The 12,704-nt window shown below is 37.9% G+C and overlaps 1 protein-coding gene across 1 annotated transcript; it reads right to left on the bottom strand.

The window, feature by feature from the left end:
• Positions 1–12,318, bottom strand: LOC127448128 (arginine and glutamate-rich protein 1-A-like). The gene is made up of 4 exons (XM_051710442.1): positions 11,818–12,318; positions 7,833–8,058; positions 5,514–5,597; positions 1–1,418 (listed from the first exon to the last, which is right to left on the bottom strand). Exons 1-4 carry the CDS (start codon positions 12,099–12,101, stop codon positions 1,254–1,256), a joined length of 759 nt encoding a protein of 252 aa, XP_051566402.1. The 5' UTR covers positions 12,102–12,318; the 3' UTR covers positions 1–1,253.
• Positions 12,319–12,704: the final 386 nt, after the last annotated feature.

The following is a 12,704-nucleotide window of genomic DNA, read 5'->3' as shown; positions in this document are numbered from 1 at the left end:
TAATGTTGCATTCATTGGATTTATTGGTGAACACACTAAATGTCCCAGTTCACAATAATAGGGGTAATTTACCACAAGACAATAACACCCTCTAGCATACAGTCATACATCCACACAAGCTCGCTTGCATACACACCCTAACTAGTCTTACCTGTGATTCCCGATTTCCTTAAGGTACCAACAGAGCACTAGACATTACAAGACTTGCACATTTTTACCTCAATTTTTTTTTCCCACTCCACTGAAAATGTTTGTATAGAAAATGCTAAACAAGTGCTGGTCACATATTCATTTCTACGTTTCGAGCACTATGCGTGAGCTGTATCAAAAAGGACAGATGTAATCAACATTACAATGCAGTAAATACAGCTCATATCATTGGTGATTATAGGAACAATGTGTAAAGCAGCAGTTTAGGAGCTCTTCAAGGTTGAGATGTGTTGGATCAGACCGCAATTAAAAAATAATAAAAAATGCCTTCACAAACTAGGAGCATATTCATTCACAAACAAAAATGTGCAAACACAAAATTTTAAAGCCTGATCATTTACATTTTTTAAAACATCATCTCTGTAGTTCCCAGAATAATACAACAGCTTGATGTTATGAACAGGAAAAAAGTGTTTAAAGTTTATTTTAAAGTTTGTTTCAATAGAGCTCCCAAACCTTGGACATAAAATGACCAATTGACCACACACTCATATTCAGAATTATTTACACTTTAATTTTTATTTGCTCATTGAAAAAAAAAAAAAAAAAAAAAAAAGCCCTGTGTTTCTGATGGAGGTGCACCCAGCATAACATTGTCAAATATCTATATAATTTACTGATAGAAACTAAGAGAAGACAGCTGATCTGTAAGTCTGTGGTGGTGCCAGTAAGTCCAGTTTTGAAGTGTGAGGGTTCAAGGGGTCTTTCTATCTGGATATACTGAGAGCAGTTTTTATGGACAAAAGCACATAGGGCAGACCTCTCCTTGAGACTCCAACCGATTCACTTCAACATGAAGCACACATCCAACAAGAGGAGAGGAAGAGAAGAGCAGACAATGGAAGAAGAGAGGAAGAGAAGAGCAGACAATGGAAGAGGAGAGGAAGAGAAGAGCAGACAATGGAAGAGGAGAGGAAGAGAAGAGCAGACAATGGAAGAAGAGAGGAAGAGAAGAGCAGACAATGGAAGAGGAGAGGAAGAGAAGAGCAGACAATGGAAGAGGAGAGCAGACAATGGAAGAGGAGAGGAAGAAAAGAGAAGAGTCACTCTGCAGCTTTGAGAGTGAAGGAGAGGCGAGGTCGGGACTTGCCCTTCCCCAATATGATCTTCTGCTCCTCTTTCTGTTGTTTCTGCCTCTCCTGCTCTAATTTCAGTCGTTCCTCATGGATCTTCCTTTGTTCTTCCACTATACGTAGCTGATCTTCAGCCTGAAACAAACAAAGACATGCCGTAAAAACACAATGTAATAACACCACATTTTGTAAAACCTTTCCAAAAAATTCACATATAATATCTTGCACCATTACGTAAAACATCTATCTTAAATGCAAAACATAATACATATCCCTGCATTTTGTAATACAGTAACTTATTAAATTATTTACAGTTTGTGTTATTTTTGTAGGTAAAATATGATAAGTCAATGCATTATGTAAAACTTATCAAAATTACACTAATTAAAACTTGCTCTAGAGCAGGGGTTCTCAACTTTTCTCAGCCCAGCGCCCAAATCAGACACTGTTTACCTGGGACCCATGCTAACAAAACTGTGCAATATGCTGTATTTGCTGTATACACTAATTTATTCACTTTTTTATTACTAAAGCAATTATGATAAAGACAGAAAAAAATAAATAAATACTATTTTCACTGATTTCAACTGAAATTAAACATTAGAACATGCATACAAATAGGGTTGCAACGATATGAGATTTTCACGGTACGATAACCGTCTCAAAAAATATCATGGTTTCACGGTATTACACAATTACTATTATCAGTTACAATGACATTTAAAGAAGTGAAAAAATAAGTTTTTTTTTTTTTTGAAACTTTATTTATAATTGAAACTTGAAAGCATTTTTTTTTTATTGAAGTATGTGTAAAAAAGTCTCCCTTTTGAAAATAAATCAAATAAATAAGAAAGCTAACAGAATAATAATAATAAACCGAATTATAAACATGATAAAAAAATAGCATGTAACTATAACATGTAATATAACTAAAGCATGTTAGTTTACATGTTAGAATAGCATGTTAAATTAACTACTAAATGAAAAATAACATCAGCTGTGTGAGCTTTTAAAGTAATGTCCTATGATTATTAACAATTAACATATACTGTGCAAGTAACTCAGTGGTTCTCAACTGGTTTTGTGTCGGGACCCAGATTTTACATTGGAAATCAAGTGGCGACTCACCATAGTAAAAACGTAACCTGTATTTAATGTATTCTGGGTTGCATTTCCTTTTATGTTGCATAGTTTTGTTCATGGTTTTCAAGTACAAGGACATGCATCAAGTGACATTATTTTTGTTGTTGATTTCAACAACAAAAGCGACAGGAAGTTTTCTCTCCCCTCTTTTAAAAATTGAAGAGCATATTTACTTATATGAGCCCATTATTATCCTGTTTGTTTCCTAATTTCAAACAAAATTCAGACAGAACATACATATTACACAGAAGGAAAGGCTCCTCATTACCATGGTTAGGTCTGTGTAGCTGAAACACATCTTGAAACTTTAACTACAACTGCCACTGTTGATATAAAATGAGGTCTAATAGATTCTACCTTTAGAATATTTAATATGAAACTATAACATTTTGTCAAAATATAACAGTTGCGTTTACTCAAGTAAAATAGGTGATGCATAATGAAAAAAAAAAAATAAAAAAAAATAGCACATAGCACAGTGTTGCTCTTTTCCTCCTCAGTGCTGTTTGGCATGTCAGAGCTGCCTACTGTTTGAGAGGTTCAACTTGACTTCCTCCGTAACGCTTTAAACTAGAAAAGTCTCACTAGAAATGAAATTGGTCACATCAGTCCACTCGTGCGAAAGTGCAGATGAGAAGCCTTTAGCTGATTGCGAGATTATCATAAAATCTGCCTCGGAAGTCCTAAATAGGCTATCACTTGTGCGGCCGCCGAAATATCTTCAATGGGAGAACCATGGAATTGTTCTTTCCCTGCTGTCTGCGACCCAGTCCGAAAAGACCTGTGACCCACCAGTTGAGAAACACTGCTTTAACTCACACACACACTCACTTATGTCAGACACCCTCACCTCGCTTCTCTCTGACATTTTCTCCGCTGCATGTGTGTGTGTGTGTGTGTGGCGCAAGCTGACGGCAGTCGAGGAGCAAAGGAGATGCGCATGCGAAGGTGAGATTCTCCATCCGGTTGCATTTTTTTTCTCAATACCGTAGATAAGCATATGTACATGGTATGGTAACCGTCAATTTTCATACCGTGGTATACCGTGAAACCGGTATACTGCTGCAACCCTACATACAAACATGCTCACTCTCAAAGTAAAGATGTAAAGAAAAAAGTCTACGTTGAAATTGATGATCAATTACATCTGGTTTGAACTGAAGTAAAATATCTCATAATGTTATGCTTAGAGCTTCCTCAACCCTTTCTAACCACGACAAACATGTACCATGACAACCATAGTTTCTCTCCAAAATAAATTACTTCAAGTATTGTTCCTACAATAAACTGTGGTAACTTGGTAGTAGTCAGGAAAAGACTGTTTGACTGGCCTTATTAATTTATGACCAAACAGAAAATTCACACCAAACATTTCAGAAACGGCACTCTTTTCCGCTGGCTCTATAGCCAAAAAAACAAAAAACACATTCCAGCTTTCACAATGACCAAGATAATAGAACTGCCATATCATTCTAATGGAAGGAGTCCTAAAAATGTGAAATGACAAAATCTAAATTATCCTCACAGAAGTATTGTCAAAAATGAGGAAGTCAATTTGTGCATACATATTCAAATAAATAAAGAACTGTTCCTCAGGAGCTTTCAATTTTCAGTGCACTTGATATTCAATGTTCACTCACTAGTTTGTATAAATAAGAGTTATCTGCATAGAAGTGCTCATGTCGGGTTTCTCACTTTGTCCAATTAATTTCTATGACTTTTCTAGTCGATTGTGATTATTGTTGAATAATTTTAAAGAGATTGCTTTTGAATTTGGAAGTGACAGGCCTAGAAACTATAATTGTAAAATTCCCTGATGTTTTCAGGTATTTTAATGAAACACTGTCAAATATAACCAAAATATGCTTTTAGTGTGGATAATACCAAACATCCCACCACCACCACCTCTAAGAGAGCATGTTTTAAATGCTTGGACATTAACATTTACATTATTTTTCTTTTCAGTATACATATTTTTCTAAGTTGAATGAAACCAAAAATGTATTTAATTTTTATTTGTTTTGTTTTTGTGTATATTATATATATACACAGTTGTGCTCAAAAGTTTGCATACCCTAGCAAAAATTGTGAAATTTTGGCATTGATTTTGAAAATATGACTGATCATGCACAATACTTGTTGACCCCTCTCCAAACATAGCACTTATGGTTGTGACAATAAAGCTCTATTTTGGTCTCGTCACTCCAAATTACAGTGTGCCAGAAGCTGTGAGGCGTGTCAAGGTGTTTTCGGGCATATTGTAATCGGGCTTTTTTGTGGCATTGGCTTCTTTCTGGCAACTCGACCATGCAGCTCATTTTTGTTCAAGTATCGTCGTATTGTGCTCCGTGAAACAACCACACCGTCTTTTTCCAGAGCAGCCTGTATTTCTCCTGAGGTTACCTGTGGGTTTTTCCTTGTATCCCAAACAATTCTTCAGGCAGTTGTGGCTGAAATCTTTCTTGGTCTATCTGACCTTGGCTTGGTATCAAGAGATCCATGAATTTTCCACTTCTTAATAAGTGATTGAACAGTACTGACTGGCATTTTCAAGGCTTTGGATATCTTCTTATATCCTTTTCCATCTTTATAAAGTTCTATTACCTTGTTACGCAGGTCTTTTGACAGTTCTTTTCTGCTCCCCATGGCTCAGTATCTAGCCTGCTCAGTGCATCCATGTGAGAGCTAACAAACTCATTGACTATTTATACACAGACACTAATTGCAATTTAAAAAGCCACAGGTGTGGGAAATTAACCTTTAATTGCCATTTAAACCTGTGTGCGTCACCTTGTGAGTCTGTAAAAAAGCCAAACATTCAAGGGTATGTAAACTTTTGATCAGGGCCATTTGGGTGATTTCTGTTACCATTATGATTTAAAAAGGAGCCAAACAACTATGTGAAAATAAATGGCTTCGTATGATCACTATCCTTAAATAAAAGATGTTTCTTTTGCATGATCAGTCATATTTTCAAAATCAATGCCAAAATTTCACAATTTCTGCCAGGGTATGCAAACTTTTGAGCACAACTGTATACATATATATATATATATATATATAAATAAATATATATGACACACATACCAGCTTAGCCTGCGCATCAGCAATTTTTCGGTTGTTTTCTTCCAAAATTCGCTCCAGTTCCTCTCGTTTGGATTTTTCTTCCTCCTAAAGGGGTGACACGGTGATATGTTAGGGTGGGCAATCAAATTCTCCAAAACAAGTCCCCAAACATCCAGTTTAACACTCTACACTCGCACAAACAGGTACCAGCTAGCAACATTCACACAATCTTTCGCTTTCACACACTCTCCACATTTTCGATCTGCAGCAAATGTAAAAGTCTGACGCTAACTTGTACATACACAACAATTACCAAAAAACCCACCCACAGATGTATTCAGTCACACCTTTAAACCCTGCCACGTTATATCCAGACATTCCATTTTTGCATTCACTTACATACATACATATAGAACAGAAGACAACACATCAACCACTAACGAAGAATCTCATTCGTTTGCAGATGAAAAAAGAAAAACAATTCAATCAGCTCGTTCTCTCTCTTTTTTTAAATATTTATCAGCATCCATAGGCAAGAAGTTTCAAAACAAAATGAGAGAGAAAAAGAAAGATTAACTTAAAGGAGAGATTGAATAGTAGAAGCTCACCAATGCTTGTATACCTACGCCTTTCTCCTTTGACTGTGTACTGTACCTACACAACTGCTGATTAAAGGGGTGAGTATTTACTGCCTGGTCCCGTGTGTCCCATCCTGGACAGCGCAGCACCTCCCCTTTAAAATCTCTTGAGCAGCTAGCACGAGCTAGTGCTCTTACAGCAACACCACATGCAGTGTAGCACAGTCCAGGAAAATGAATTATGTTAATCATAAAACATTACCGTGTGGGGACATCAGGCTATTAATGTTAAACGTTGCAAAAGACTGCAAAAACACAAAGGCTCATTCATTAGATGGTTGTGTTTGTTGGAAAACAAAATCAGTGATGTGTTGGGGTCTAAGCTCAATGGCAAAGTATGGGTAGTGTGTATCTGTGTGTGTGCGCGCGTGTGTGTGTGTGTGTGTGTGTGTGTGTGTGTGTGTGCATGTGTGTGTGCGTGTACCCGTACGCCAGCACTCCTAAGGAAAAGCAAACTGTGAGGACAAAGCACATTTACAACACTGCACTTTTAATGACGTCAAAAAGTTAAGAGTCAAAGGAAAGTGTTAGAAATCTGTATTAAATAAGCAATTAATAAATATAAAACAAAAGATAGAAATAGATGAGCAATAAAGGAAAGGGGGTGGAACATGATGCAAATTAAGACAAATTCATCTTATGAGAAAATGCTAAACGTACAAAAAATACAGATTAATTTAACGCTTCAGTAATGGGGCATATCGAAATAGGCATACTGAACATAATAGGCATATTTGGCACAAATCTAAAATGTGATGGAGGGCACATTTCTAACCCTATTATTGCTGAGCCACTGGATTTTGTGTGTGCTTGTGGAATGGAATTAATCTCTTGTTCATAACTCATGGAGTCTATACAATTAGTGCATGCTAACCCTCCTTTAATATGGCGACAGATAAGGGTACAATTACAAGCTGTAGCTTCCACAAATTAACTAGTTAAAGTGCGGTCTGGTAGCTACAAATGATCTTCACAAATATGTTTGTACAATCCAAGAGATTAAGCATATCTGACAATTATGGTGGTCGTTCACAATGAAAGCTTTGGAACAAAAACAGGCCTAGTCTGAATGCAGAGTGACCTTTTTAAGAAAAGCTGTTTTTTGAAAACAAACAGTTTCATACACCGGTGGAAGTAAAACAATAAAAAACATGAACAAAGAAAGCAGGGTAGGGGTGAAAAAAGAGGTGGGAGAGAAGATGGGATACAATTTTGGTCCTTCACAGCCATGGCAAAACGCTCACTTAAAACCCCTGAGAGAGAGCATTAAAGGTGTGTCTCTGCTGGGAAATGTCCCACTGACCCTGATTCCATGAAGTCACATTAATAAAACATTGCAGAAAAAGTGCAGAGCTTGACCTGTCTACAGAATAAAGCTCTTCCAGACTCCACTGGTCACAGAAAATATATGAGGACCCCATGACCTGCTGACCTGAATGTCCTTAGGTGTTCCCAACAGCTCAATTGCAGCGCTCTAAGCATCACGTAATCAAACAATCAAAGTTTGAACTAATTTGTATCCCACCAACTAATTACTTTCTCCACCCAATCAATCAAGCACATTTATTTCTGTCTTCCTCCCCAACAGCTACCCTGCATCTCCTGCTCTCTCTTGGGGTGGAACGAGTGTCAGGTTGTGCCAAGGCCGTAGGCGTGCGGTTTGCGGCTGAGCTCCGCTGTGTTCCGAACGACCGAGCGTTACCTCTCTGGCTCTCTGCGTGTTCAGTTCAGCCTGCCTCTGCCTCTCTAGCTCCTGCAAAAGCTGCGCCTCCATGATGCGCTTGGCCTCCTCCACCCGGCGCAGGACCTCTCGCTCGATCTCATCGCGCCGTTTCTCAAGCTCCTCCTCCACGCGCCGAGCCACCAGCTCCTCCACACGCCGAGCCGTCTCCTCCTCAATCAGACGCTCCTCGATCTCCTGCTGACGGCTGTGGGGGAGGAGGACGAAACGAGAAAGAAAGGCTCAAACATGGCAGTTTCATCCTCAGACACTTAACTTTTAATAATAAATGTAGATTTAAAAAGGCTGATAAAAGGCTAGTAACCTTAGAATAACACTCTAGTATGTTAACATGTGCAGTTATAATGGAGCTTACAGCTGATTTTGGCATATTCAATATACGTTATCGAATATTTGAAGGCAAGATGTCAAATACGCCAGATAATAGGAATACTCTGGGTTCAATAAAAGTTAAGTTCAGCATTTGTGGCATAAATGTTGATTACCATGAAAAATAATTTCGACTTGTCCCTGCTTTCTTCTTAAAGTAAGAGTTCACCCAAAAATGAATTCTCTCATTAAGTCACCCTCATGCCATCCCAGATGTGAATGACTTTGGTTCTTCTGCAGAACACGAACAAAGATTTTTAGAAGAATATCTCAGCTCTGTTGGTCCATTCAATGCAAGTGAATGGTGGCCAGAACTTTGAACTTTTAAAAAGCACATAAAGGCAGCATAAAAGTAATCCGTACAACTCCAGTGGTTAAATCCATGTCTTCAAAAACGTTATGATAGGTGTAGTTGAGAAACTGTTCAAGATTAAATTTTTTTTTTTTTACTATAAATCTGCACTTTCAAACAGCCCTGCCAGGCGTGTTCTCGATGCGGTTCTCACCTGAAAGCGCATAGGAGGGCTATTTGAAAGTGTAGATTAATATTAAAAAAGGTTAGATATTGAAAATAAGACTTAAATATTGAACTGTTTCTTACCCACATCTATCATATCGCTTCTGAAGACATTTCTTCAGAAATGGATTTCCCCTCTGCAGTCATATGGATTACATTTATGCTGCCTTAATGTGCTTTTTGGAGCTTCAAAGTTCTGGCCACCATTCACTTGCACTGAATGGACCAACAGAGCTGAAGTACAGTGCTGTGAAAAATTATTCTGATTTCTTCTGTTTTTGTGTATATCTCTCTCAATTGTTTCAAAAATCTAACAAAGGCCATCTAAGTAAACACAAAATACAGTTTTTAAATAATAATGTTATTTGTTGAAGGAAAAAAGTTATCCAATGACAACTCGGCCTGTGTGAAAAAGTATTTGCCCATAGTTACTAAATCCCCAAATCTATTAAACTGCATTCATACTGGGGTTCAGCTGGACTAGATACACCCAGGCCTGATTACTGCCAGCCCTGTTCAATCAAATCAACATCTAAAAGAACTCTTTCAGCAGCATGAAGTTGGCTAAAATGTCTCACCCAGTAGCACACTATGCCAAGGTTGAAAGAAATTCCAGAAATGAAGAGGAAAAAGGTGATTGAAATACATCAGTCTGGGAAGGGTTACAAAGCTATTTCTAAGGCTCTGGGACTCCAAAGAACCAGAGTGAGAGCCATTATCTCCAAATGGAGAAAACTTGGCACAGTAGTGCTTCCCCTAGGATTCTTTTCAGCAGCAGTGCTGCTGTGCACACGTCCACAAGTCTGCAACGCCGGACCCGTGTTGTTCAAAAAACATATTAAAACGGGTATCAAACTCAATTTCAGCCAGGGCTATATCAGGGTTTATTTGTGCCCTCAAAGGGCCCTTTGAAAATGTGGCACCAGCACCTGCTTTGGTAGCACCCATGCAAATAATATTATGTTATGTGCAAATAAATGCACATTTAACAGTACAGCATTGATTTTGAGGTTGGAATGCAAATGAAAATTATGATATTAACAACAGTAACATCTGTGGAATAAATGAACACAGTTGAAGTCAGAAGTTTACATACACCTTAGTCAAATACATTTAAACTCATTTTTTCACAATTCCTGACATTTAATCATAGAAAACATTCCTTGTCTTAGGTCAGTTAGGATCACTACTTTATTTTAAGAATGTGAAGTGTCAGAATAATAGTAGAGAGAATGATTTATTTCAGCTTTTATTTCTTTCATCACATTCCCAATGGGTCAGAAGTTTACATACACTTTGATAGTATTTTTTTAAATTGCCTTTAAATTGTTTAACTTGGGTCAAATGCCTTCCACAAGCTTCTCACAATAAGTTGCTGGAATTTTGGCCCATTCCTCCATACAGAACTGGTGTAACTGAGTCAGGTTTGTAGGCCTCCTTGCTTGCACACGCTTTTTTATTTCTGCCCACAATTTTGCTTTATGCATATTCAATTTGTCGATAACAAAACAGCGTGAAAATTGGATGGAAACTAGGTTACTGTAAAATTTTTGTTTAACTTTACAAAGAAAAGGTTAGTAAGCAATTATAAGATGCTAAAATCATGTTAACATGCATATGGTTTATGTCTTGTGGCTATACTTTTGACACAATGAGTATTTTAACATTTATGGATTTGGCCCCATTCACTTCCATTGTGTCTCGCTATAGCCCAGATTTTTGCTTGTTTTTCTTGTTTTTTTTTTTTTAAGAAAAGGAAATACATTTCAAGAATAAATAAATTGTGGAAATCAACATTATGCTACAAATGTAGTCGAATGAGCTTAACTTGTATTGAACCCGGAACATTCCTTTAAATACATGTCACACATCACCGGAGTATTTCAAAGCATGTGCTCAAAGCCGAGGCCAATTGCGATCTGATTGCAATACATGCTGGATGAAGCCGAGCTATAATCACGTTATCTAGGTCTGTTATTCGTCTTCACAAAAATCAGACTGGTATGATTTCAGTCAAACAAAAGCTTTTACAAGACATTTTTCAAAAAGACGAATTATTGCATTAGACTGAAATCGAACTTTAAAGAGCATGTAAACGTATTGACTGATGCTCCCATCTAACTAATCACTGATCTTTTCAATGATTTAACTGATTTTCCATCTCATCAAAGAGGTTTACCTCCAACTCTGAAATCAAGAGGTAAATAATACCAGTATGCTCGACTTATGATCTAGCCTATTCAATTCTAAATTGAAAAATGTTGTGCAGCACAGTAACATCATAAAATCTGTCATAAAGTAAGGCACACCACCCTGGGGGTAGGTCATCATTACAAAAGCAAGTGTTACTGTTATTTACACTTTTACCCTGAATAAACCATTAGAGCAAGCCGTCACACCAGGCCTTAGAAGGAACACAAACACACAGACACAATACCGAGTCAAGTGACCGTAACACTGCCCTGAGTCAAAAACACAAATCCACCAACAGCAACCATCTCTTGATTTGATTTCAGTGTCATGAAACTTAATACTGTTTGTCTTTGCCAGGGCTCCTCTGAGTTTAAAAACGCCCTAAATGCTGTTATTATGTACTCAAGGTGAAGATGACAATCTAATCAGGCCTGGGGCTGCAGCACTTCATTCCTGTTCTTTCATTGCAATCCTTCTTCCTTCTTTTTCACAAACCTCTTCTTATCATTATACCAGTGGCCTCCAAACATAAGAGTGATGTTAACAATATGAGACAGTTACAATGGCATATCAGTTAACATGGGCAGCAGATCTCAGTGATGAGATGGCCTGATCAGTGACATCTGTCAATGATCTGTCAACGTGAATTCATACAAGAGTGCAGAAAGTTCATAGAATACAGACATGTGACACGAAATATGTCTGCTTTTGACCACTAGCTAAATCCTTTTAATTTCTTTTCAACATTAAACAACACAGGAGTTATTCTATGCAATATATCTGACAATTCGTGAGTGATGACAGACAGACAGATAGATAGATAGACAGATAGATAGATAGATAGATAGATAGATAGATAGATCTCACATCTTGCTCTGTCTCTCTATCTCTGCTCTCCTTTCCTCCTCTTCTCTCTTCTGTTTCTCATCGAGCTTTCTCTTGCTCAGTGTCCGGCCGAACATGTCGGTCCGGTCGGGTGGTGAGACGCATCTGTCCCTCCTGCTACCGGATCTGGAGCGGGACCGTCTGCTCCTCTTCAGCTCCTTCGATCTGCTTCTCTTCTTGCTGGATCTGGATCTTGAGCGGCTCCGTCTGCGACTGTGTTTGGAATGTTTGGACCGAGACGTGCTGCGACTCCGCGAGCGGCCCATTTTCAGCACAGATTTAAACCGACTGATACCAGGCGAGAGGGGCTTACCAGTGCAGCACTGTCTGTAACTACCTCATGCAGTTTTATCTGACGGTTAGCTGTGTTATTGTTTCATATAAACTCGTTTAATCACAGTCTTGCTTGTGGCTTTTTGCTCCAGTGAATCTGCGAAATCAAACAATATGGCGACGGCCTCCAGTCTTCATTATCCCATGATCCAACGCGTTCGGGTTTTTTCGGCTATTTCCGGGCTGATGATGCTGACTAGTTATTTTATTATTATTATTATTCAACAGAATTCAAGTACAAACATTTATGGCATACTTCAACGATCATACATATGTTTTTCGTGTTGATACAGCATTTGAAGAAAAAACAAAACAGAACAAACCACACACACACACACACACACACACACACACACACACACACACACACACACCAAAAAATAAATAAATAAATAAAAATAAAAAAAAGGAAAGGGTGAGGGTCTTAATCTAGTAACATAAACACATTCAAAGCAGAAAGAAGTTTCAGGGCATTTCTGTCAAAACATCCATTGAAGAGATTTTGCAAATAGCTTCAGATCATTCTTCCATCCATT

The sequence above is a fragment of the Myxocyprinus asiaticus genome, chromosome 11 (assembly GCF_019703515.2).
Source record: "Myxocyprinus asiaticus isolate MX2 ecotype Aquarium Trade chromosome 11, UBuf_Myxa_2, whole genome shotgun sequence".
NCBI lineage: Eukaryota > Metazoa > Chordata > Actinopteri > Cypriniformes > Catostomidae > Myxocyprinus > Myxocyprinus asiaticus.
This window is presented reverse-complemented; position numbering and strand designations above follow the sequence as displayed.

Coding starts and splice junctions, on each gene's coding strand:
- LOC127448128 (XM_051710442.1), bottom strand. CDS start 12,101: ATGGGCCGCTCGCGGAGTCGCAGCACGTCTCGGTCCAAACATTCCAAA. Junction 8,059..11,817: donor ATAGAGAGACAGAGCAAGAT/GTGAGATCTATC, acceptor CCTCCCCCACAG/CCGTCAGCAGGAGATCGAGG. Junction 1,419..5,513: donor CTGATGCGCAGGCTAAGCTG/GTATGTGTGTCA, acceptor TGTTTGTTTCAG/GCTGAAGATCAGCTACGTAT.